We start from the raw sequence: 24971 nt of genomic DNA, 5'->3' as shown, positions 1-24971 counted from the left end.
CAGTCCAGCTCTCTGCTGTGCCTGGGAAGGCAGTGGAGGATGGCCCAAGTCCTTGGGCCCTGCACCCCATGGGAGACCAGGAGAAGCCCCTGGCTCCTGCCATCGGATCAGCGCGGTGCGCTGGCTGCAGTGCGCCAGCCGCGGTGGCCATTGGAGGGTGAACCAACGGCAAAGGAAGACCTTTCTCTCTGTCTCTCTCTCTCACTGTCCACTCTGCCTGTCAAATAAAATAAAATAAAATGATATCATAAAATTCATTTATTTCATATTTAAGTATCACAGTAAATGTGTTTGGAATTCACTTTTTTTATTGTATTTATTTGAGAGGTAGGGTTACAGAGAGAGAGAGGGAGAGACAGAGAGTAAAGTCTTCTACCCACTGGTACATTCCCTAAATGGCCACAATGGCTGGAGCTAAGCCAATCTGAAGCCAGGAGCCAGAAGCTTCTTCCGGGTCTCCCACGCAGGTGCAGGAGCCCAAGCACTTGAGCCCTCTTCTACTGCTTTCCCAGGCCAGAGAGCTAGATCAGAAGAGGAGCAGCCAGGACTCAAACCAGCACCTATATGGGATGCCGGCACTGTAGACAGCGGATTTACCCACTATGGCACAGCACCAGCCCCGGAATTCAGTTACTTTTACTTCATAAGTGGTTATAAAATCTTTTAGGAAAGAAACATTAGTTAACATACTAAAAATGACAAGTAGTTTTGCTAGATATTATAAACTGCAGTAATTTCAGTATCTGCTATAATAAAACTTATTCCAAACACACACACATACGTACAAACATATATGCAAATATATACACAAACAGGCATAAAGCATGAAATCCACTAAATGCTACAAAGAAAAGCAGAGTGTAATTTATTCAGTAGTCCCAAGCATGTCTATATGACACATAAAACATCATGTACGCGTCTACATGAAGTAAGGCTTAAGAAAGCTAACACTTACCTCTCTCTGCTCCTTCAAGTGGTTCTAACGCTCTCTGTACTGAGAAAAGCTCTCACTTACTACCTCCTAGAAGCACAGTCAGACTATCTTCTGACTTCACTTGTTGAATTGTGACTATTCTTCTTCATCCATAACCATAAAACCAAATTGTCCTATTTGTATTTACATAATGTGGTCAGTTTTCCAAGGCAATGGCCACGGATTAGGCTATTGTAGAAATTCTGCATTCAAAAAAGTTGTTGCTGTCATTTTCTGCTCAGTCACCTCTCAACTGACAAAACTGGCCTGTGAAATGAACTTCTATGACAAATAGGAGCCATTTTGGTGAAGCTTCCCCCGACCTCTGAGGTACTCCTACCTATCCCCACCTATGCCGTTGGTATCCATGTGGAGATGGATGGAAAGGAGGAAAGGCAAGACAGAGAAGAGCACAGGGTACCTCCTCCTTAATCATCCTGCTACACTGCCACCTCCCTCAAATGTGTCTGAAACACTAGAGGAGCCAGCACGTAAAGCAGCCGCCTGCAGTGTTGGCATCCCGTATGAGTGCCAGTCTGAGTCCTGGCTGCTCCACTTCTGATCCTGCTTCCTGCTGGTATGCCTGGGAAAGCAGTGGAGGATGGCCCAAATCCCTGGGCCACTGCACCCAGGTGGGAGTTCCTGGCTCCTGGCTTCGGATCAGCTAAGCTCCAGCTTTTGCTTCCATTTGGGGAGTGAACCAGCAGATGGAAGACCTCTCTCTCTTTCTCTCTGCCTCTGCCTCTCTCTAACTACTGCCTTTCAAATAAATAAATCTTCTTTAAAAAAAGAAAAACTAGATATGCTTGTTCTACAATAACTGGTTTTTGGATTCTATGACTTCCTGTTCAGTTGCTTAACAGACTAACATCAACTATTGCTTGGCTTTTGTGCATATGATTAATTAAAGTTCTACACTGAAAAGGATCAACTGAAGAAAAGAAAGGCTTGATTAAAATCCTGTACTTTATAAATGTTCGTCATCATGGTTTGCCACTATAGTTTATATGCATTTCAGTTTGTTTACAGTTTTATCCAAGCTGAGTGCAATGAGTTCTTTAACATTTCAATTGTAAGAGTAGGTTATGCTTCTTAAGATCCCCTTGAGGCAGAAAACTTGTCTTCATAAAGAAACTAGCCTAATACAAAGAAACATTTACCTTGATGCTTTTGAACCCCCCTATAAATTCCTCTGAACATAGGATCTGTCAGGTTGATACCAATATCTGTGGGAGAAAAAAAAATAACTGATTAATCATTAACAATCTCTATTTGAAATTTTTACTTGAAGTGAAAGCTCCTGTTGCTAAATGTTTCATTCACACAATCATTCGTCAAACAATATCCACGACTCTACCACTTGTCAGCTGCAGTATTGGACACAAGGGACACAAAGATGAGAAAGTCGCTGCAGAACTGGTAGGGCAGACCCCGGAACGACCGGCAGTGACAGTGGGGGCCGTGCGTTTGCTGCAGCAGTTGACACCTGCATCGCGAGGCGGCCGTGGTGGTAGGGTGGCTAAGCCACAGCCCGGGGCGCCTGCATTCCAGATCAGAGTGCTGGTTCAAGTACCGGCTGCTCCACATCCAATCAAGCTCCCTGCTAATGTGCCTAGGAAGCAGTGGATCATGGTCCACGCACTACGTAGAAATAGGGGACACAGAAAAGAATTAAGATGTAACACTTGGTCATTGCCCTTAAGGAATTTACAATCTATATTAAAACTACAAATATAATTTATAACACAAGCGAAACTGTAAGATGAGTTAAAAAATGTTTCTCTTTTTCACGGCTGTACGCGGAGAACCTAGCATAATGGTTAGCATGTATGAGGGCACTTCATCATGTGCATGGAAAATGTAATTAAAAGTTTATTTTAGTGCAAAGAATTTTTTCATGCGTAGTTTTTCCAGAACACATGTTTGCCATGAACTTAAGAATCTAGCATGTATGCATTTCAACTCTTTTTGCACCAAAATAGATATATCCTTTAAAAAAAAATTTGGAGGCAGAGAGAGAGAGAGAGAGGGAGGGAGAGAGAAACTTGCCCATCTGCTGGTTCATTCCATAAATGTCCACAATGGCTAAGGTTAGGTGAGGCCAAAGCCAGGAGCTGGGAACTCAAACCAGGGCTCCCACACGGATGGCAGGGACCTGACTACTTGGGCCATAACCACTGCCTCCCAGGGACTCCGTCACTAGGAAGGTGGAGTCAGAAGCTGGAGCAAAGTATCAAACTCAGGTACTCTGATGTGGGACGTAGACACCTTAACTGGGCCAAATGCCTGCCCCATAAACATATCGTCTAAATTCTGGAAAATTCTGAAGTACCCTTGTAGTAGAGCTCTATCGATATTCATTTACTCTATAACTTATTCTGCACATAGAAGTAAAAGAGGGGCAATCGAGTTTTGGCAAGAGTGATGTGAAAAGCTTCACAGAAGAGCTCAATCCTGAGGACAGAGCTTTGGCTCACAAGCTGAAGAAGGGCAACGGCACGCTACATCCAAGGTGTGCAGGTGCAAACTGTGTCGAGAGCGGTGGGCGCTCCTTGCTGCCAGCAGAGCAGTGGTTCTCCGAGGAGAGCAGTCTGCGGCACCCCTCTCCCTCCCACCTGCCTTCCTCACCCCAACACTTGGAGTGTCTGTAGACATTTTTAGTTGTCCCAGTGGAAGAGAGTGCTACTGGCATCTCGGGTTGATGCTGCCAAATATTCTAGGATGCACAAGACAGCTTCTCACAAAAAATAATTATCTTATCCCCCAAATTACGTAAATCCTGCTATGGGTCATATGAGAACAGAATATCAAGATGTGATGTCAGGTTGAGATAGGCATAGGCAAGAAAAACGCCTCCTTTACTTAAAGTGCACTCCTTTAGCTTTTAGCACCAGAATTTCCCAACTGGAAGGGGTGGGGGTGGGGGCCAACTGCCTGCCACCCTACACTGTCTCTGTCAAATTTCAACTTCTCCCTGGCATGCTTTCACTCTGACTTCTGCCGAGTTGGACCCCAGGAATATGCTGCTTCAACATTATGACAGACCTTGACACCCTGAGTGGGAGTTCGGATAATCCGAGTGGGGACACAGTCCAAGCATGAGAAGCAGGATGGATACAGACAGGCTGACGCTACTCTCTCATGGTTCATTTAAGAGTGCGGGAGGGAGAGACCACTAGTATATGTTTCTCAAATTTGGGGTGCTCCAGAAAGTATGCAGTAACATCTCGAGATTTCCTGAAATATCAATTTTACTTTAGAAGATTTAGGGTATAAAATATTTTTTACTTTTTTAGAGCACTATATTAGTTCAGTCATAAATACAAGACATCTAAAAAATTCTATAAATGCATTAAGATTTACACATCACCGCTGCTTTCCCCACCACCCCTGGGGGCAAACAAGTGAATCTTAAGAGCATGGATGAGCCCAGCTTTGAAAAGGGAGGTTCCTAAGTCCCATCACTTAGCAATGACTAAGTGTAGATTTTTATTGGTCTTTGGACTGATGATATAGTTACTTGAGGTGTGGTATTCAGATACAGTCTAAGAATTTGTCTCAGCATACACAAAACAGACTGCTGTAGAAGTATCTCCTAGGATGGTGCAGCCAATGTTGATTTCCCATAATAAACAAATAATTCTGCTTCCTGTCCTTCTTCCCCATATTAAAAAGTGTTTGCATGTAGCATTAAGCTGCACAACTTGTTCTGAAATTAGAGAAGAGGGAAATCCAGCAGGATCCTAACCTGGGAATAGTCTGCTGTCCTACACCAAAAGCTAAGGCTGCTTTTTAGAACCCTCGCTTAATTTTTCATGCAATTGTTCCATGCAAATCTTGTTTGTGGATCAATCTTACAGGAGTCTGACCTGGTGTTTTTCCAAAGCATTGTCATGACTCATTAGTGAGCTGAAAAATCAGTGTAGTGGTTCACAGCCAGAATTTTTAAAATGCCAGAGTAAAAAGATTAAATAGCACAGTAAGTCATATAGCAAAGACAGAATGTAGAATATTATGCCATTTTTGTTTAAAAAAACAAACAAACAAACAAACAAAAAAAACAAACACCACCTCGGGGCCGGAGTTGTGGTGCAGAGGGTTAAACCACCACTTGAAATGACTGAATCCCATAAGGCACTCCCCACTACTCTCTGCTCATGGACATCCCAGGAGGTAGAAGATGATGACTTAAGTCCTTGAGTCCCTGCTGACCACATGGGAGATCCAGATGGAGTTCCAGGTTCCTAACTTCAACATGGCCCAGCGGGCATTTGGGGAATGAACCAGTGGGTGAAAGATATCTACCTTTCTTTCTTTTCCTTCTTTCCTTTCCTTCCTTCCTTCCTCTCTCTCTGTTTCAAGATTTACTTCCTTATTTGAAAGGCAGAGTTACAGAAAAACAGGGAGAGGCAGAGAAAGAGGGTTTCCATCCGCTGGTTCACTCCACAAATGGCCGTAACAGCTAGGGCTGGGACAGGCTGAAGCCAGGAGCTTCATCCGTGTCTCCTACATGCGTGCAGGAGCCTAGGCACTTGGGCCATCTTCCCCTGCTTTCCCAGGAGCATTATCAGGGAGCTGGATCAGAAGCGGAGCAGGCAGGACTCAAACTGGCATCCACATGGGATGTAGATGCTGAAGGCAACAGCTCAACTGCACCACAGTGCCGGCCCCTTGCTCTTTCAAATGAATAAACAAATAAACATTCAAAATACAAATACACCAAAAGGAAAAAAAAAAAAACTTGGTGTTTGTGGGTTTTTATGGGTTTATATATAAATCTATTTAAAAATTAGGAAAGGGGCTAGCACTATGGCATAGTGGACTGAGCCTCTGTCTGCAGTGCCGGCATCCCATATCAGTGCCAGTTCATGTCCCGGCTGCTCCACTTCCGATCCAGCTCCCTGCTATGGCCTGGGAAAGCAGTGGAAGATGGCCCAAGTGCCTGGGCCCCTGTACCCATGTGGGAGACCTGGAAAAAACTCCTGGCTCCTGGTTTCAGATCAGCGCAGCTCTGACTGTTGTGGCCATTTGTGGAGTGAACCAGTGAATGAAAGACCTCTCTCTCTGTCTCTCCTTCTCTCTGTGTAACTCTTGACTTTCAAATAAATAAATAAATCTTAAAAAAAATAATGTGGCAAAGAGTAGTTAAGATGTTTCTTCTTGCTGGTGCCGTGGCTCAACAGGCTAATCCTCCGCCTAGCGGCGCCGGCACACCGGGTTCTAGTCCCGGTCGGGGCGCCTGATTCTGTCCCGGTTGCCCCTCTTCCAGGCCAGCTCTCTGCTGTGGCCAGGGAGTGCAGTGGAGGATGGCCCAAGTGCTTGGGCCCTGCACCCCATGGGAGACCAGGAGAAGCACCTGGCTCCTGGCTTCGGATCAGCGCCATGCGCCAGCCATAGCACGCCGGCCGCGGCAGCCATTGGAGGGTGAACCAACGGCAAAGGAAGACCTTTCTCTCTGTGTCTCTCTCACTGTCCACTCTGCCTGTAAAAAAAAAAAAAAAAGATGTTTCTTCTTTTTTAAGATTTATTTACTTATGCACTTGAAAGCCAGAGAGATGGGGGGGGGGGGGGAGTGTATCTTCCATCCACTGGTTCGTTCCCCAAATGCCAGCAACAGCTGGGGCTGGGCCAGGCCAAAGTAGGAGCCAGGAACTCCAGCTGGGTCTCCCACAAAGGTGGCCGTGGCCAGCACTTGAGCCATCATCTGTTGCTTTCCCATGGGCATTGGCAGGAAGCTGGATCAGAAGTGGAGTAGCCAGGGCTCAAACCCGGCACTCCAATACAGGATGCCAGCACTGGCCCCCATATTAAAAACAAGTAAAAGTCAGTCAGACAGTAAGTAGGACAAGAGACAAAGGGGACACTTTGGCCACAATCTGTCACTAAAAACCTTGTCATATGTGAGAAACCGCATATCCAGGCGTGTATAAAGCAGAACCAGGAAGAGGCTGGAACGCTGGACAGCACCGGACTGTAGAAAGGCTTTGCAAGCTGTCCGTGCCCTTCAACTACCTTCACGGGAGAAAAAACAACAACAACAACAACAAAAACTGGAAGCAAGAGAAAAATGTGGCTGATTTGACTTTTAGACAGACCACTGTGGAGGCCAGACAGAGCATGGACAGGCTGAAGGAGACAAGACCCACACACACCTTTAAAAGAACATGACCAGTGTCTTTTCTTTGTGGAGGTTTCATAGTTCTTTATTCCATCTCTCCCACCGATTATATCAAACTGGGGTGGAGAGGCAGAGACAGCACATCTTAGAAGGTGTCTTGGACCCTTCCAGGGCCTCCTCTCAGCCCACACCCCAGGTTCTCTGACAGCATTTTTTCAGCCTCTTTTATGGCACCCAACACAGTCTCCCTGCGCTTGTTTTGATTGTACATAGGCCTGAAAACGGCAGCACTACCCTTCTTTTTATATGTGGTCCCACTGTTCCCAGTGTCTTGTCTCTGGGGAAAATACTGCTTAAAATAACATTCTGGGCTGGGGCTGTGCCCATCAGTCACACCAGCGGCAGCAATGCAGGCATCCCATATAGAGCACCAGTGCAAGTCCGGGCTGCTCCACTTCTGATCCAGCTCCCTGCTAACGCACCCAAGGAAGCAGCAGATGATGGCCCAAATGCTTGAGACCCTGCCACCCACATGAGAGAAGTGGATGGAGTTCCAGGATCCTGGCTTTGGCCTGGCCCAGAACCAGCCACTGCGGCCACTTGGGGAGTGAATCAGCAGATGGAAGAGCCCTCTGTCTCTCCCTCTTTCTACCACTCTACCTTTCAAATAAAAAAAAAAAAATCTTTTTTAAAAAAGATTTATCTAGTTTACTTGAAAGGCAGAGTTGCAGAGAGAGGGAGAGCCAGAGAGAGATTTATTTACTTATACACTTTATACTTATACACTTCATCTACTGGTTCACTCTCCAAATGGCCACAACGGTCAGAGCTGAGCTGATCCGAAGCCAGGAGCCAGGGGCCAGGAGCTTCTTCTGGGTCTTCCCACACAGGTGCAGGGGCCCAAGCACTTAGACCATCTTCTATTGCTTTCCAAGGCCATATAAGAGAGCTGGATCAGAAGTAGAGCAGCCAGGACCCAAATCAGCACTCATGGGATGCTGGCACTGCAAGCAGCGGCTTTACCTATGCCACAGCACCAGCCCCCAATAAAACAAATCTTAAAAACAAAATATCTCTCGTATCTAAGTTTATAATCCTAACTTTCCTGAATGCCAGACTACATTTCCAGGTGCACAGATGCCTACATTTGGATGCCTTACAAGAAACTTGGAGACTGGCGCTGTGGCATAGCGGGTAAAGCCGCCGCCTGCAGTTCTGGTATCCCATATGAGCACCGGTTCGAGTCTCGGCTGCTCCACTTCCGAGCCAGCTCTCTGCTATGGCTTGGGAATGCAGTGGCAGATGGCCCAAGTTCTTGGGCCCCTGCACTTGAGTGGAAGACCCAGAGGAAGCTCCTGGCTCCTGATCGGCACAGCACCGACTACTGCGGCCAACTGGGGAGTGACCCAGAGGATGGAAGACCTCTCTCTCTCTCTGCCTCTCCTTCTCTCTCTGCGTAACTCTGACATTCAAGTAAAGAAACAAGTCTTTAAAAAAGAAAGAAAGAAAGAAAGAAAGAAAGAAAGAAAGAAAGAAAGAAAGAAAGAAAGAAACTCAAACTTAACCTACTTCAAACAACCTTGGCTGCCTTGTCCACCCTCTGCCAAACCATTTCATGGCTGGATATTGTTGAAACCATGAGTTATTTTTGTTCAGTCTCCCGTTACCTTCCACGAACACTCAGCTGCAAAGTGCTGGGCATGTCTTCCACTCCTCTCTCCACGGCCCTAGCCCAAGTGTGAAAGGCCTCCCTGCTTCTGCCCCTCCACCTCTCACCTACCTAACAGTTCCCAAGTTACCCTAAAGCAGAGACGTGATCATGAGCATTCATCACCTTTAAGGAGCTGGGAACGCCACAAGACAAGGATCTTGCCCAGCTCTACCCACGGCCGTAACCCACCACAGGGACCCTCCTTCTCCTAAGCGCTTGGAAATAAAGACGCATGCCCACTTGGTGCCTGCTGCATTCTCCCCCTCGTTGCGTCGGTGCTGAGTGGGTTACTGCACTGGCCAAGTCACAGAACTTGGGTTTTGCTCCCCGCTCTCCGTGTCCGCCAGATGCCAGCAGAGCTGGGGCTGGGTCCTCGTGCTAGTGTCTGTGTTCCTAGGCTCGTGCCGTGCCCACAGAGGCGCTCGGCGACTGCGGGGCGAAGGAACGGGTTTATTGAGTGAAGCCCTCATCCTCTGGCCACCGAGATAAGGAGCGGCAGGTGCACGTGGATGGAGGGGGAATACACAATGCTGAAGCCAGCACCCACACCAGGAACCAGAGCATTCACACCCGCGCCCGCAATCTCCCCGCGCCCTCTCCAGTGAGTGGGCCTTCCAGCGTGCAAGTCCTAGGCCCTCTGGTCTTGATGAGGCTCCGGGACCAGGACGAAAGGCTCACAGGTGAGGAATAAACGCCCTCTTACCGACAAACTTGAAGCGACTCATGACAGCAGCCCCGGCTCCTCCCCGGCGGAAGCGGAAGTGGCGGCCCGTCGCCCCGCCCTCCCGGCGCCTTTGCCCCGCCTCCCAGCCGCCGGTTTCCGGTGTCCCGGCGGCCCCCGCGGCCGCTGAAGGTGAGCGGGCGTCATGGCGTTCTCGGCGCCGGGGGCCTACCTGACCCACCAGCAGAAAGTGCTGCGGCTGTATAAGCGCGCCCTGCGTCACCTCGAGTCGTGGTGCATCCACAGGTGGGAGAGGGGGCCCAGGGCTGGGGGCGGTGACCCTGGGGCGTGGGCCGAGCGGCCCTGAGCGGTCGGGCGGCTCAAGGACTCCGCGGACTAGCGGCACGGCGCTGCCTCGGCGCCGTAGAACCCGGCCTTAGAGCCGAGGTCGAATCCCGCCTTTGCCTCCTGCAGTTTCGAGACCTGGAAGGGTTCCTTATGCGGTCGGGGCCAACACGGACGCAGGACCCGGCGCAGAGGGTTTGCATAAGGATTGCATTTAAAAAGAAGAGTGCCCAGACTAATCGGCCTGGGCCCGGCGCTAAGAATCCCTTCCCGATCCTCTCGCCCCGGATAGCAGCATCTAACCCCCTTTAGTCCGCAGAACTCGGGAATTTTGCCTGATTTTACGAGCGAGGGGGGTAGAGGCCGTAGCTCCTCATTCTCCTACCCCTCCCATCAGCTTTTCCCTTTTTCGCTCCAGCCCGTCCTTTTCATTGTCTTCCCGTCCTTTTCACCTCCCACGTAATTCTTCTTCCTCCGTCCATCTGAGGCCTTAGGACGTAGAGCTAAGTAAGAGACATAGATTTTTTTGTGTGTGACCTAAATGAATGCAAGGTGGGGTGACAAGCCGCGATGTGACAGTGCCATGGTGAAATTACGTGGAAACAGCATTGGGGATGATCAGTGTTATGAAGATGGAGGCAAGTGAGCAAGAATTCAGTCGCTGAAGTCCAGCTGGGAATGTTGCAGTTCATGGTCGTGGAAGAAATGATACCAGCCACAGTGACCACACTGGGTTCAGTATTTCAATTCTCCCCTGGAAGCCGAATTTCTTCCTACACTTGCCCTCGTGGTGCTGTTTGTTCTCTGTGGTTCTGTCCTAGACCGCTCCTGATGGGTGCACCGTGGGTAGCCTCCTTCAGTGCTGGGACTAAGTGTTTCTTGATCATCTGTGGTTTCCTGAAATCGTTTTGTCTAAATTCTTCAAGAACACACCCATTTCCATTACCCTACACTGATTTCCTTCCCAAATTCCCTGCCTCGGCTAGTGCCAGCATTAACCGCTCACTCACTCACTAAGCTTTAAGCCTCTGCGTTGTTCTGGGTATTCCCAGGTTAACCCCTCTCTGCCAGCAACACACATTCTCACTCTGTATATAACTGAACAGATTTCTGTAGTCTCTCTCCAGTGTGATAATAGCAACTGGCATTGTTGAGCACTTGGAATGCAGCCGGCACTTCATGAAATATTTTAGCCCATTTAATCTGTGTGACAGCCTTAAGGAATAGAACTGACTAACACTAGTTTCTAGAGGGGACATCTGTGGCCTGGTGACGTTACCCTGGGTTACACAGCGAGTGTTGGCAAAGCTAAGATTCAGGCCCACAAAGGCTGACTTGAGAGCGTATTCGCTTAACTGGGTCGTTTAAATGTCCGGTTCTGGCTCACATCACCATCACAGCTGCCAGCCTCAGGCCCTTGTCATCCAGGGCGTGGATTCTTGTCAAAGCCTCCCGTGTCATCTCTGCCCACATTTCTTCAGAACCTGTGGTTAACTTGCTTAAGGGCAGGCAACTGGTGTTGTAGTCCAGGCTCAAACTCGGGTCTGTATGATCTGAGCAGCACATACTGTTTCTACCGTGGACTGCTCTCTTCTTCAACTTTGTCCCCAGAACTGGGCAGTACAGCCCGCGATAGGAGGCAGTTCCGTAGGTTTTATTGAATGATCTTAGGGAGGCTGTGTTTTTCTCTTTTGCTAAGTCTCCTTTTCCTTTTTAAGTCATTTCTTGATTGGAGCACAGAAGAAAAATGGCTAGACTGTGTTAACTAGCTTTTTGCTGGGGAGGCTGCCGAGGAAGCAGTCATAAGGGTATAGCTGCTCCCTTGGCAGGGTTGGGGGAGTGCCAGGAAGTTACACTCCTGTAGATGGTAGTATACCCACTATTTTTCTAAAAAGGCTGTTTTTATTGACACGTCCTAATTGTGCATATTTATAGAGTACAGTGTAATACCGTATTTCGGTACAGGCATACATCGTGTTACAGTCGGGGTGACTGGCCTATCTGTAACTTCGGGCTTGCAGCTTTGTGTTGGGAACATACAAAATCCTCTGTGCTTTTAGTATTCACTTATTGTCAACCACGGTCATGCTCCTGTGCCACAGACATGAGAGGTGTTTCCGCCCGCACTGCTGTGCCCACTCACTGTCTTCTCCAGCCCTCCCTCGCTCCCAGAGTTCAGCCTCTTGTCACCCAGGAACTTCCCCCTACAGGAGGTAACATGCCTAATCTCCACTCACTCTGGTTTAAGGGACAAGTACCGGTACTTTGCTTGCCTGTTGAGAGCCCGGTTTGATGAACATAAGGATGAAAAGGATATGATGAAGGCCACCCGGCTGCTGAGGGAGGCAGAGGAAGAGTTCTGGTGCAATCAGCACCCGCAGCCGTACATCTTCCCCGACTCCCCTGGGGGGACCTCCTATGAGAGATACGAGTGCTACAAGGTAGGTGCCTACCCTCTGAGACGCACACACAGCTTCTCAGCCCCAAACTCGGCCTCTGAATGGCTCGCCCTTTGAGGGGTAGCGCCAAGATTTCTTTCCGGCGCTTCTCAGATAGTTTAGCTAAGGTGTTGTTTTCCCCTCTCTCCCAGGTGTCATAAAGATTTTTCTTTCTAAATTCAGCTGCAAGGTCTCGCATCGTACTTTGTGGCAAATTATTGCTATATAATTCATTCAGAGACCTTAAAGTTCACCAACTTGTGTTGGTGCTTGGTATTTCTGAGATGGTGCAATGCTTCCACTAACATAAGCCCGCAGTGAGTATTTGGAAAAAGCAGGGGAGGAATGACCAGCCTTGCTGCCATTTGATAGAAGTAGGCACTTTCACTCTAAGTACCCTCCCTTCTTTCTGGTCCCTGTTCATTGCTTAGGTCCAGACACAGTCTGCTCGTTGCAAAGGTTATAAAAATACAAGTTGAATTTTGTCTCCTGTCTCCCAAGCAGGCCTTGTGAGTGGCATGTGAACATATCCTGTGCAGTGACGCCATGGTTTCCTCTCCTGACAGGTTCCGGAATGGTGCTTAGATCACTGGCATCCTTCTGAGAAGGCCATGTATCCTGACTACTTTGCCAAGAGAGAGCAGTGGAAGAAACTGCGGAGGGAAAGCTGGGAACGAGAGGTGTGTCCTGCTTACCCTTCACCGTGCAGCTTAGTCAGCACAGGACAGTTGGCTTTGATCCTGTGGGCAGATACACGGATTCCAGGCCTGGCCCCTTGCTTCTCAGACATAGTGGAGTTTCTAATTGTCTCCAGCTTACCACTTCCTGCCATCTTACAAATGGGTTATAATGTCTTCCCTCATTTGTTTGGTTCCTCCCCTTCTTTGCCCTTGGACCCTTTTGCTGTACCTCCCCCTCCCTTCAGCTTCACGAGGTATCAGGTGATGCTCACTCGGAGTTATATTTACTGTATTGGAGAGGGCCAGGGAAGAGACCGATTGGGGTTTTTGCAGTAGTGTAGTTGAAAGGTTACAGTGTCTAGCACTAGGGTGGATATGGAAAGAAATGGATTCAGGCTATCATTTGAAAATACATTGAGATTACCTGGATGTGGCAGATGGGGGAGGGACAGAGCATTGACAAGGTTTCTGGGTTTTAGGCATTAACATCTGGAGTCTGGTGGTGGTGGTGACTGGGATAGGGAAGGAAGGATGGGAGGTCAGAGAGACAATCAGGCCTTCACTTTGGGGGTCTGATCAGCAGGCAACTTGGTGTCGCAATCTGGAACTCCAAGGAAAGATTTTGTCTAGGAATAGAAATGCAGTATGTTTTTGTTTTTTTAAAAACTAGAGGGGCAGGCTGTTGTGCAGCAGGTGAAGCACCATGTGTGATGCCCTGCATCCCATCAGAGTGCGAGGGGCTGAGCCCCACCTCCGCTTCTGATCCAGCTTCCTGCTAATGCACCCGAGAGGCAGCAGGTGATGGCTTAAGTGCGGGCTCCCGTGAGTCACGTGGGAAGCCCAAATAAGTAAAATAAATCTTTAATATAAGTGAATAAGCCCTTGAAATGTTTGAGCTCCTTAGGAGAGAGTATAAAGAAAAAAGGGACAAGGAATTCTTCCTGCATTATAATTGGACACAAGACTTCTGTGAATACATTTGGGCTGGAAGTTTTGAAATTAACAGGCTTCTGTTTCTTGAGCAGAAGCAGGAGAAGTCAGTAGGAGTAGCCTGTAGTGATCTGAGCTTGCTGGAGAGTAGTGGATGCCAGGGTGGTGAAGGCCCATTGGACGCCAGCTTTTTTCAGTATTTTCGCTTTAGCAATACTAAGCGGTATGGGTACAGGCTAAGGTCAGCGGCACAGTTTGCCAGTTGTCTACAGAGAATTGTAAGAGGCTTGAGCTTATTAAGAAGGCGCTGGTTGTCACGATGGCATAACAGCGGGTAGAACAAGGAGTGAAGACCGAGGCTGCTGCTGCATGGAGAGGCCAAGTGGGGAGGGAGGCCCTGCGATTGGCAGGTGGGCGTGCAAGCACATGAGCTGCTAGGGGAGGTGATGATTGGATAGCGGACATGTGACGGCATGATTTTGGAAGTTGTGCTCGTCCTGGTGATAAGGTCCAGGATGTGGATGTTGAAAGTCCGTGACCAAGGGGAGGGGAGGGAGGGAAAGTCACCGTGGCCCATGGGTACCGTCTAGTAAGAAACGTCTCAGCGCTTGGAAGGCTGAAGCGTCTGTCCCCAGTGAGCGGCAGGCTCATCCTGCAGTGGATCACCTGAGGAACCTCCTCCTCACAAGCACCGCTCCATCCTGTCTCCGCAGCACTCTTCGCAGCACTCGTTTGGAGGCCCAGCTCAGCCCCAGTGGTTGCTTCTAGAGAGCTGCCTCCTGTGTGAGGACGTTGCTCTTGGAGATCATTGAACTAGGGGTAGTTCGGCAGAAAGGCAAAATGGCCTGTTTTCACGCGTGATTTCCTGCTATTTCTTGTCCTGGTGGCTGGACAGGGGTAGGGAGGCTGCTTGACAATGACTCCCTGATGTGTACATGGGAACTACGGGTTCTTAGTGGTGGTTTTTGGAAGAGCACTTAGACACAGAAATAAATGCACGTCGAGGCAGAGCAGTGGGGGGCCATGTTTTTGCTCAAACAAGAGGAAGGGTGAGAGGGTTTCTTCTCAGCTCTGCCGTCTTAAGGATGGGGAAAGCCTTTCAGATGGGTGGGGAACACCTGACCCGTGGACCGTAAGAGGCCCACAGAATCATTTGCTCTGGCCCTGCCAAGGCAGGCACAAGTGGGACTCAGGCTAGTGCTTACAAAAGTAATCCTTTTGTACGGCCGCCAAATGATGTTATACATATCCACGTGGCCCTTGGTAGAAGAAAAGCTTCCCTACCCCTGCTTTAAGGAGGAAATTTTCCTGAGTGAAAGTGCAGGTATGAAAATGCTGCAGGATGCTGATACAAGGGCACTCAAGGAAGTCTGTCGAAGATGTGCATCAGCTTCTAATTCCATTTTTCCACAAACTTCCTGAAGTATTCTTATTAAAACACAGTTCTTAGTCCTGAGGCCCAGGTGGTGTGTGATTTGACACCCCGTAGGAATAAAACTGGCATACCGTTCACTACAGCAGGCAGGTTTTCTGGTCAATTGGACTGCGTGGATAACCGTTCCTTCCTCGTCCCTTCTAGGTTAAGCAGCTGCAGGAGGAAACCCCACCCGGCGGTCCTAAGACTGAAGCTTTGCCCCCTGCCCGGAAGGAAGGCGATTTGCCTCCACTGTGGTGGCATATTGTGACCAGGCCCCGGGAGCGGCCCACGTAGGAGAGAGACAGACACTTCACTGTTGATGCTTGCAAGTGAGATCAGTCACAGGACGTACACACACTTGCCCTAATAAAAATAACTCAGTATGATCTGGAGTGAGTGAGGTGTTGAGATGGCCATGCCAAGTGCGCCACTGTCTGCTTCCTTGTCGGTTGTGCGTGTAAAGAAAATGTCTGATGCAGCGCATCCCATGTGCTTTCTCAGTCAATCACGTCGTCAGCGGTTGTCATCAGTAAGACAAAACTGGGGCCGGCGCTATGGCATAGGTCAAGCCTCTGCCTGCACTACGGGCCTCCCCTATGGGCTCCCTGCTGATGGCCCATGTCCTTGGGCCCCAGCACCCGTGTGGGAGACCAGGTAGAAGCTCCTGGCTTCAGCCTGGCCCAACCCCAGCCGCTGTGGCCATTTGGGGAGTGAACCAGCAGATGGAAGCTCGCTTGCTCTCTCCTATCTCTGCCTTTCAATAAATACATACATACATACATACATACATACATACATACATAAACTGCAGCAGAACCAGATTCAAGATTCACTCTGAACATGGAGCTGAACACTCTTGAGTTCAAGGCTTTGTTAGATGTAGTGGCTGGCAGGAGTATACAGAGCCAAGGAGAGAAATACTGAGAACTTAAGATAGCACTTTGATTTCATAAAGGTTCCACCAGTGGAACTTTCGTGTGTATTAAAAGGACAACTCCCTAGGCAGCACAGAGTGAGCAGATGAACACTGGGGGTTTATGGAGCTCTCTGGGGTTTAAGAGTCCAGTGTGGGGCTGACACTTACAGCTCTGCTCCCTCTACTAAGCTTGGATTGTTTCCAGACTCAAAAGTGAGATTTTAGTGGAACTCTTGGTATGCTTCAAGTTGTTTTTTTAAAGGGGAAAGCAGTTTTTGAAACTCAGCCCAAACTGGCTGTTCGTTCTTCCTAACTCATCGGAATTGTTTTCAACTCAGTTCAGTCAAGTAGCGTTCTTAGGGCTCCGAAGTAGCCATGACGGACGCCGTTAGTTCCCAAATAAGTCTCCAGCTTCTGAGTTTTGACTAAGACCTCAAACTGAATTTTAATGAGACTTGAAATACAGGGCACTTTCTTTTTCTAGTGGTTCTTTATTTATGTAGGCTGAAGCAATTGTTACAATGTAGAGGGGAGACACAGTACACAATCGTTATTTATACAAGTTCAGAACAAAAAACTGCACAGGGAGAGGTCAACTCTCAGTACAAACTAGCAACTAAACCACAATAATTTACCTTTAGAAAGGATCTCTTTATTTTCAGCTGTGACACTGCTTTTACAATATGCAAAAACACAAACAGAACTACCCAAGGTGTTTCGTCACATTCTTTCTACATTGAATTTGGCAACATTTTATATTAAATTTATTCAGATTATACTAACGTTTAAAAACTAAACAAGTGAGAAGCTGTACCAAGGTACAGTTACATCCATTTATTTCAAAGGTTTAAAATACCACTTTTATCTATTGTAATTACCTTGCGGCGATTTCTGCTTCTGCAAAAACCATCGAGCATCATATGCACAATGCATCAGCTACTTTTATCATCAAGATTGGTGGGCTACACCACAGGCACTACTGTTGCTTATAGTCTGTAAAAGGAGCTTGTTTTTCAAAGAAAAAAACGCTTAAAAATTCCTAATAATCATGCCTTTGCTTTAAAGCCGGAACAGAAAATGCCCTTGAGCAATCACAGCAGTGTTAAGCGTTAATATACAGAATGACGGCTGTACAGGTGCGTGCCTCTCGCGTCCAGTGAGGTGATGTGAAAAGCATCAGATGATGTCAGAGACGATCAGAGCCAACAGAAACCCGCAGGGGTGGGGGACCCGCCACACGCTCACTTTCCAAACTCTCGCTGTTCCACACAGGGCCCCTTTAAACCTACAGGTCTCTGTTGACTTTTGGGGATGGGCATTATAACAGATTTCCACTTAAAGAAGAAAAGACAACTCCATTCCAAAAAAAAAAAAAAATTACCTAGAGTACAGCAACAACAACCAAAACAACCCAGACAGGATCATGGGTGGATTCCCAGTGATGATAAATCAATCCTCCTGTCTTCAGTGTGTAGTATGAAGCCAACTAACTGCCACACCTCTTCAGAGGAAGGTACGAAAAACAAGCCCCCAGGTTCGTAAGCACACTGGCGAGTGGCTGGACTCCACGCTGGTTACCCTTGTTAAATCCGCTTGAGTTCTTTTTTTTTTTTTTTTTTTTCTTTAAATATTTGGGCTTTTCAATGCACCCAGCCTGCTGGGCACAGTTAAGTAAAGGCATTTGCTCTATCTAAGAATTCCCTGCTCTCATTTGTGTAAGTGTCTTCGTCGTTTTTAACTGCCTTACCCTTTTGGATGTGTGATTCCGTGAAAGTGAGTACAGCAGAGGAGGAGCTGAAGTGGGGGTGGGGACTACGTGTGCCCGGGGGCGGCGGCGGCATGCTGGGGACAAGGTGGATGCTGTGTGCGGGGCGGGAGGAATCGTGGCGGAACAGAGTCCTTAAACACCCTACAGAAACAAACACGGCAATCCAGTATGGCTTATTTGGATGCATTTACCATGAAAGCTACTAGAAATTCAAGCTACGAGGCTACGGTTTAAATGGAACAGGATCGGCTATGTTGACAGTGTGCCCCTCCCACGGCCCTCCCCCCAATCCCAACAGGCTACCTTTTCCAGATTTACTCCTGTCCGTATCGCTCATCATCACTCCTGCTCTTCCCGTCCAGAACAGCGTATAGTAGGTGGGGATGCGTCCCCTTAGCCATCTTGTTTGTACATTAAAATAACTTGAGTTTGCTTATAAGCTAGACTATTACAATGCATCTACAAAAGCTTACAGGGAAAAGAAAAAGAAGAAAGAGCCGAGTATATTAATCTTTTTCTGAAATTAACTACTTATTGGTTCCCCTGCCCCAACCACCCTCCCCCGTATGCATTTAAAATTTTACAAAGACTTGTAAAAAAGTTAAATGGAATTTGGCACCTTCAGAAAAATCAAAAGGGAAACTAAGATTAAAATGTGCAGAAAGAAAACTGTCAATATTTACAAATTAAAAGATCAAGATTATGTCAGTTACATATGTTGCTTTTAATTCTTATCTAAAGATGTCGAGTACTTTCAAAAGAGCTGTATTCTGAGTTGCCTACAAAATATCTTGTTTGATTATAGATTGGAATGGATCAAGACAAATTAGGCTTGTATTCATTAAAGAGTTCACCCCTCCCTGCCAGCCTAGGAGCGCCTACGAGAAGCGGGGGGCGGAGCGATCGTTCGTCGTGGTCTTCTTCAGCTTCACGCCCCTGCGGATGGCGTTCAGCATATCTTCTCCTTGCGGAGTCTCTCTCGGGCTCAGCTCTGCAGGGTCACTCTCTGCGACCTGGCCTGGGGAGACCGTGGCACTTGGGGGATCCCTCTCCTGGTCTTCGGCCTCGCTTTCCGGAATCGCCGGCCTGTGCTCCTCGGGGATACTGGGCTTCGGGCCTGGAAGTGGAGGGTTGACTGAGGCCTGGCCGCTCCACATGGAGGCGGGCGCGTTGGGGCCACCCTGGGGGCCCTCGCCCACAGACGGCGACTCGGGGCTGTGCTCCCCGCGCTCTTCCAGCCCATCTGGGGGTGCTGGCAGCACCCCCGGCAGGTCTGGGACGGTGGGGGTTTTGACTGGAATCACTGGTGTCTTGATGGGGATGGGCCCAGCTCCAATGGTGCCCCGGCGGACAGAAGGCTTGGTGGAAGGCGTCCGTCGGATGGTGGCAACCCCTGGGGTGACCATGGCGGGTCCGAGGGTGGTAGGGAGGCCGGCAGTGGAGGCGGGGCGCTTGGCTTGGAACATGCGCCGGTAGGACTGGCTGATGTCACTGTTTCTCGGAATCGTGGAGGATTTGTCGAACTCCTGCTGCTCGGCCTCCTGGTCCCCACTTACGGAGAAATAATCGTAATCTGAAACTGATGGCAGGGCGCGGTCAGACACATCCAGGCACGGGCTTAGCTTTCTGATTCCTTGGTGTGAGAGGGGAGGGCAGAGCACACACGCTCCTCCCCGGCCGCCCCCAGCCCTCCGTGCTGTCCCCTCTCTGCTTGCCTTGTGAGCGTGCCCTGAGCGGCACCACGGAGTGAGGAAGGCTGTGCAAGTGCCAGACCTCCCAATGGCTCTGGGCACAGAGGATGGCAGAGGACAGAGATTCTACAAACTCTCCAGTCCAGAGCTCAACGTGGAGAAAAATCCAGTCCCACGAGCACGGGCCCCATCATCTCCCTGATATGTAACTGAGGGCCAGAAAGGAATGGAGCAGGGGCCGACACTGTGGTGCAGTGGATAGGGCTGCCTGAGACGCCAGCATCCCACGTGGGCAATGGTTCAGGTCCTGGCTGCTCGACTTCCCAAGCACCTCCCTGCTAATGGCCTGGGAAAGCAGTGGAAGATGGCCCAAGTGCCTGGGCTCCTGCACTCACGCTGGGAAGCCAGGATGAAGCTCCTGGCTTCAGCCTGGCCCAGCCCTGGCCACTGAGGCCATCTGGGGAGTGAGCCGGCAGATGGAAGTGTGCCCGCTCTCTTGCTCTCTCTAACTCTGACTTTCAAGTATGTAACTAAATCTAAAACAAAAGAAAACAAAACCGGAGCTACTGGCAGAGAATCCCTGAAAACAAGGGAGAAGGATGGGTTCCATCCAGGACCTGTGCTCATTTACTCCCAAGAAAATGGCCAAGCACTCATCTCCAGGTGACCCGGGAGGGGGAGGCCACATCAAACATTGTATTATGGTGTTGCTTCTCCACTGCAGAACTCTGGTGACCCTCTGCTGGGGGCGCTGGGGCTGTCCTGGGCCTCACAGGGTGCCCGCTGGTGTCCTTGGCCTCCACCTTCCACGTGCCAACCCCTCCAGTTCTCCACATGTCACCAAGCAGCCCCTGGAGAACACGGTCACCCTCTAGGGCGACTCACTGTCTTAAGAGCCTGTGGGGTAGACTCTAACAAACCTTAGGATCCAACTCCACCTCTAATTGACAAACTCCTGAGCTCCAGTGTCCATAGCTGTAACATGGGGATGACCAAACTTATTCCCAGAGGCCAGCATTGTGGCACAGTGGGTTAAGCCGCTTCCTGCGATGCTGGCACACTGTGTCTTAGCTGCTCTGCCTCCAAGCCAGCTTCCTGCTAATGTGCCTGGGAAGGCAGTGGGGAAGGGTCAAGTGCCTGGGCCCCTGCCACCCATGTGGTACACCAGGATGGAGTTCTTGGCATCTGGTTTATGGCTTGGCCCAGACCTGGTTGTGTGGCCATTTGGGGAGTGAACCAACGGACTAAAGATCTGTCAGTCTCTGTCCCTATGCCTCTCCCTGTCTTTCAGATTAAAAAAAAAAAAAAAATCTTAAAAAAAAAAAAAATGTCCCATAAGGGTCGAGAAAGTTCACTGGGAAAGTACTTAGCACAAAATGATGACACACAAAAATGGAGTCACTGCTGTCAACAGCCTACATCCCAGTTCCAGCTGGTGGCCACCTTATCACCCTGATGGTGACAAATGAGAGCAGCAGCGGAAGTCCACGCCCTCTCTCCCACGACAGCTACCAGAAACCTACAGGTCCACTCTCCCGAGCGTTCCCTGACGGTTCTCAAGCCCACTTGGGATAAGTGGTCCCAATGCAAAGGATTTCCTGCCTCCCCACCGGGTGCTGCCGCGAAAGCCCGGCCGCGAGCCCCAGGCCGCCTCGTACCTTGGGACGGGATAGTGTCCTCGGAGCAGCACGGCGTGGTCGTCTGGGTGCTGTAGCCGCTGGAGCACTGCAGGGAGTCCCGGCTGCTCCTCTGGGTGTCCAGCTGGAGGCCACGTGACAGGGCGAGGGCCAGCTCCTCACAAGCTTCCATCTCCTCACCAGGCTGCGTTGCAGGAAGGCACACAGACGAGCCCCCAGCCATGAGACCCCTGGTGTGAGACTCCCAGAACCATCCGCCAACAGTCCCACTCTGCCCCCGGGAGCACCGCGGGTCAATAGCCCAGGGTGCGCCTGCCTTGCTTGGGCCTGACCCAAAGTTCTAGAAAGTTCTACATGCCTGATTCCCCATTTAAGGCTTTCCCCAGGGGTCTTCTACAGGCTGTAGAGCAGAAAACGGACGAAGAGCACCCAGGTCCCTCCAGCTGCCCCGGCCCCCCACCAGCAACAAAGAACACGTCACCCTGCTGGCAGCCGACACAGTCATGCTGCGCGGTCTCTGGGCCTCGTCCGCAGCCGCCGGCGGGCCGCCTGCACCGGCGGGCCCTCCTCCGTTGGAGTCTGGCTCGCGCTTCTCCTTGCGGCGTTGCAGGGTGTTCACCAGGGGCTGGTCGTAGGGGCCTGGCTTGGCCCAGTCCTGAGCAGAACAAGCACTGTCAGCAGCCAGGGCCTCGGCCACTGCTGCCCAGGCCAGGGTGGCTTCTCGGAGGGATGCTCTGTGCGCCCTCACCCAGCTCTAAAGGCAGGAGGTGAACAACCCTTGGGGGCCCCCGGGGGACTTTCCCTCACTGCTGGCTGAAGATTAAAAGCCCTCAACAACCAGGCAGGCAGTAGGAGACTCCTAGTCACCAGCACCTAACACAGGCTGTGGCACCAGGCACCTGCCCTAGAGACGGGCTCCACCCAGAGCAGGCTAAGGGACTCCCGTTACAGGAGTGGCCACCAGGGGGCACTAGAGCAATGTCAGCCACCCTCCCTGCACTGAAGCCTCCACTCAGGGGAGTGGCCTTAAGGGCACTTCAGAATCGCGCCCTCTGAAGAGGTGCGCCAACAGAACCCGCCAGAAGACCGTTTTAAAACTGTCTATCAAAGTAAGTGCATTTTAATGCAAACAATCAAAACTGCAAGTCTGCATGCATAAAACAGGATCCTCCAAGACGTATCTGGGGTTCCGGTTCTGCCACCGTTACCTGCTAACAGAAGTCTGTAGAACACCGTGGCAGAGGGCAGTACAGGTTCTCTGATAATGTGACCCCCTCGAGCGGCCCCCGGACTTCATCTCGCTGCAGAACCGGGCCTATGAACTTGGACCTGACGCCCTCTGCAGTACGCACTGGGCCTGCTGCCTATCAGGGTTGACCAGAGCTCCCCACAGAAGACTTCCCCCATCCCACACTCCGTGGGCAACAGGTTCTGGAGCTGCCGGCTGCTGTTTGTTTGTCCCCAGTGGGAATTTATGGAGGGAGAGGCGTTATGGGGAAGAAGGCAGAGTGTGAGAGGTAGGGGGCGGGGGAGGGCTGGGGGAGGGCGGGGGAACAGAAGAGGGAGGAGCACAAGGCCGTGAGGGGAGGGGTGGGAGGGAGGGAGGAGAGACACAAACCTTCCAGCTAGGGATCTGAGATGACGGGAACATGCCGGGCCCAATGGTGTGATAATGAGCGTAGTCTGGAAGGTGGACAGAGGTGACCCGGGGCAGCAGCCGGGAAGCGGGCAGGCAGGGAGGGAAAAGGCCTGCGCCCACGGGCCCCACATGGGACTCACTGGACAAACTACAGTGAGAAAACCCGTTAGACAACTGGAAACAAAACAAAATGAGGGAAGAAAAGGGAAAAAAAAATTAATACAACAGGATGAGTGCGGAGATACAAGATGGCGTTGACATTCGAGGGAGGGGAACCCTGAATATTTATACGTGGAACAAAGGTGCTCGGGGATGGGCTGGAATGCGAGAGGGGGAGCCAGGGTGCAGGCAGGCGGGCACGGGGGCGCCGAGGAAATCCTTGATTGGAATTTTAGAGCGGTTTGGAAGTTGCCCTGTGGCTCTCTTAAGGAGAGCCAGCTTCAGAGCGTTCAGGAAAGTGGAATGAAAACAAAAGTTTCTTTAGGCACCAAGTCCAGTGCATAGATTTGTCATCGTACTCAGGTTCCACCAACATTCGTAAGACTCCTTGCTATCAAACGGACAAAAGCAAATCGACTTTGCTCATCTCGTGATGCAAATTCAAAAATGCAGAAGCATCCTAAAATCCATCTGTTCATTCTAGGTTTCCAGAAATCATGGTGATCGTTCAAGAGCAGATTCGCAATCAAGGGTGGGCATGGGGGGGAGGGGTGCGATCTAAAAGGCAGAGGAGCGCACAGCCCGACACGGTGAGACGCCACAGCCGGTGGGCTGGCTCAGGGAAGGGCAGCGAGGGCAGCACACAACGCCTGACCTGGGGGGGAGCCTTCACACCTCCGAGTTCCCCATACCCCTCCTCTCCCTCAGGAGGATGCATGGCCAGCGGTCCCCAGCCCTCCGTCCTGGCCCGCCCCACCCCGTCCCCAGGAGGGGCCCACGCTGGCTGCAGGTGCTGAGTGTCGGGGAGCGGGGCCGCCCCGCGTGCGCGCGGTCACCTTCTCGGTGGACGCCCAGGCCCCCATGGTGGAGCCCGAGCTGACCGAGGTCGGGGAGCTGCACTCGCTCACTGACTGGCAGGTTTCCGAGGCTTCCGAGGAGGCCGAGCTGGACGAGTTCTGCAGCGGGGCAGGGGGCCGCACGGGCGCACCGGGAACAGAAGCCGAAGCACACACAGGGGAGGAAACAGACAGGCGCGGGGCAGGGCGGGGCAGAGAGAGAGACACCGACACGGGAGAGGGAAGATGAGAGAAGCAGAGTGTTAGGGTTATTGTCCCCCGGAGTCGCAGCCACACAGATGCTGTCAAGCCCTGGAGTAGCAGCGAGGACCCAGCCCACAGGCGGCACCATTGGGTCTGGCCCTGCCAGGGCAACCTCAGGCCAGCTGCAAAAATTCAGTAGATCCCGAGCGGGCTCGTTTTTAAGGTGCTCATTTTGTATGGCCCGTGAGTGATGTTGGCCGTGTCCACGTGGCTCCATGAGCGAGGGGGCCCCCCCAAGGAACAGATCCGTGCCTTGTGCACGGCTGTTGTCACCAAGCCTGGCCTGTGGCGGCCCCTGCGCACCTGCACGGGCTGGCCTTGGGCGTGGGCTCAAATTGTCGGGCAGTCTGAAGGCTGGGATGCAAGTCCCCTGTCAGCCACTTCCTGGGGAGGCACTGCGCACGTCGCGCTTGCTAATTCTCAGTGTTTTCTTCGTGTGTAGGATGGTTTCAGTGGGGATCAATGGGACGGCACTAAAGCTCACTAAGTGGTGAATGTGTGTTGTTTGGAGGTAACTTGACTATAAATCGTTACAGTCACCGCCCAGCACTGGCGATTTTGGTTCCTCTAATCTGAGATGTTGGACTGGAAAGAAGGACCAGGAGCCCGGCCTGCAGGTGCACAGCTTTTGGGCTTCCGCTCAGTGTTCCTATGGAGCCTGAGAGAACAGCTCTCAGGGAAGCCAGGACTTGAAGAGAGTAGACGGGAGAAGCTGAAACAAATTTCAACCCTTGGCCACCGCTGAGCCACTGAGCTGGGTGAGGAGGAGGTGAGGGGGCCTGGCGCTC

The 24971-nt window shown here is 50.7% G+C and overlaps 3 protein-coding genes across 8 annotated transcripts in view; 1 reads left to right on the top strand and 2 right to left on the bottom strand.

Annotated features, from left to right (window-relative positions):
* Positions 1 to 9558, bottom strand: part of TATDN1 (TatD DNase domain containing 1) — a 42185-nt gene extending 32627 nt beyond the window's left edge. Inside the window, exons 1-2 of the mRNA XM_062188013.1 lie at positions 9506 to 9558; positions 2134 to 2199 (exon numbers count right to left, since the gene is read on the bottom strand). Of these exons, the coding sequence (XP_062043997.1) occupies positions 2134 to 2199; positions 9506 to 9527 (88 nt within the window). The 5' untranslated portion in view covers positions 9528 to 9558. The remainder of the gene's footprint in view (positions 1 to 2133; positions 2200 to 9505) is intronic.
* A 56-nt stretch (positions 9559 to 9614) lies between these two features.
* NDUFB9 (NADH:ubiquinone oxidoreductase subunit B9) lies at positions 9615 to 15665 on the top strand. Its single transcript, XM_062188011.1, has 4 exons — positions 9615 to 9769; positions 12057 to 12249; positions 12813 to 12926; positions 15436 to 15665. Exons 1-4 carry the CDS (start codon positions 9669 to 9671, stop codon positions 15565 to 15567), a joined length of 540 nt encoding a protein of 179 aa, XP_062043995.1. The 5' UTR covers positions 9615 to 9668; the 3' UTR covers positions 15568 to 15665.
* A 995-nt stretch (positions 15666 to 16660) lies between these two features.
* MTSS1 (MTSS I-BAR domain containing 1) overlaps positions 16661 to 24971 on the bottom strand; it is a 171348-nt gene continuing 163037 nt past the window's right edge. For 2 of the 6 annotated variants that reach the window (XM_062188005.1, XM_062188006.1), the window contains 5 exons: positions 23920 to 24039; positions 22904 to 23098; positions 21767 to 21940; positions 21307 to 21469; positions 16661 to 19536 (listed from right to left, as the gene is read on the bottom strand). In XM_062188005.1, coding sequence (XP_062043989.1) covers positions 18836 to 19536; positions 21307 to 21469; positions 21767 to 21940; positions 22904 to 23098; positions 23920 to 24039 — 1353 coding nt within the window. In that variant the 3' untranslated portion in view covers positions 16661 to 18835. The remainder of the gene's footprint in view (positions 19537 to 21306; positions 21470 to 21766; positions 21941 to 22903; positions 23099 to 23919; positions 24040 to 24971) is intronic. The other 4 variants (XM_062188007.1, XM_062188008.1, XM_062188009.1 and 1 more) reach the window with 2 other exon arrangements.

This window comes from Lepus europaeus, chromosome 4 (assembly GCF_033115175.1).
Source record: "Lepus europaeus isolate LE1 chromosome 4, mLepTim1.pri, whole genome shotgun sequence".
NCBI classification, from domain to species: Eukaryota; Metazoa; Chordata; class Mammalia; order Lagomorpha; family Leporidae; genus Lepus; species Lepus europaeus.
Note: the sequence above shows the minus strand (reverse complement) of the source record. Positions and strands in the feature narration are given on the sequence as shown.

Excerpts from the sequence above, each read along its gene's own strand:
- NDUFB9 (XM_062188011.1), top strand. The coding sequence starts at position 9,669 with ATGGCGTTCTCGGCGCCGGGGGCCTACCTGACCCACCAGCAGAAAGTG. Across the intron at positions 9,770-12,056 it reads GAGTCGTGGTGCATCCACAG|GGACAAGTACCGGTACTTTG; the intron begins GTGGGAGAGGGG and ends CTCTGGTTTAAG. Across the intron at positions 12,927-15,435 it reads GGGAAAGCTGGGAACGAGAG|GTTAAGCAGCTGCAGGAGGA; the intron begins GTGTGTCCTGCT and ends CGTCCCTTCTAG.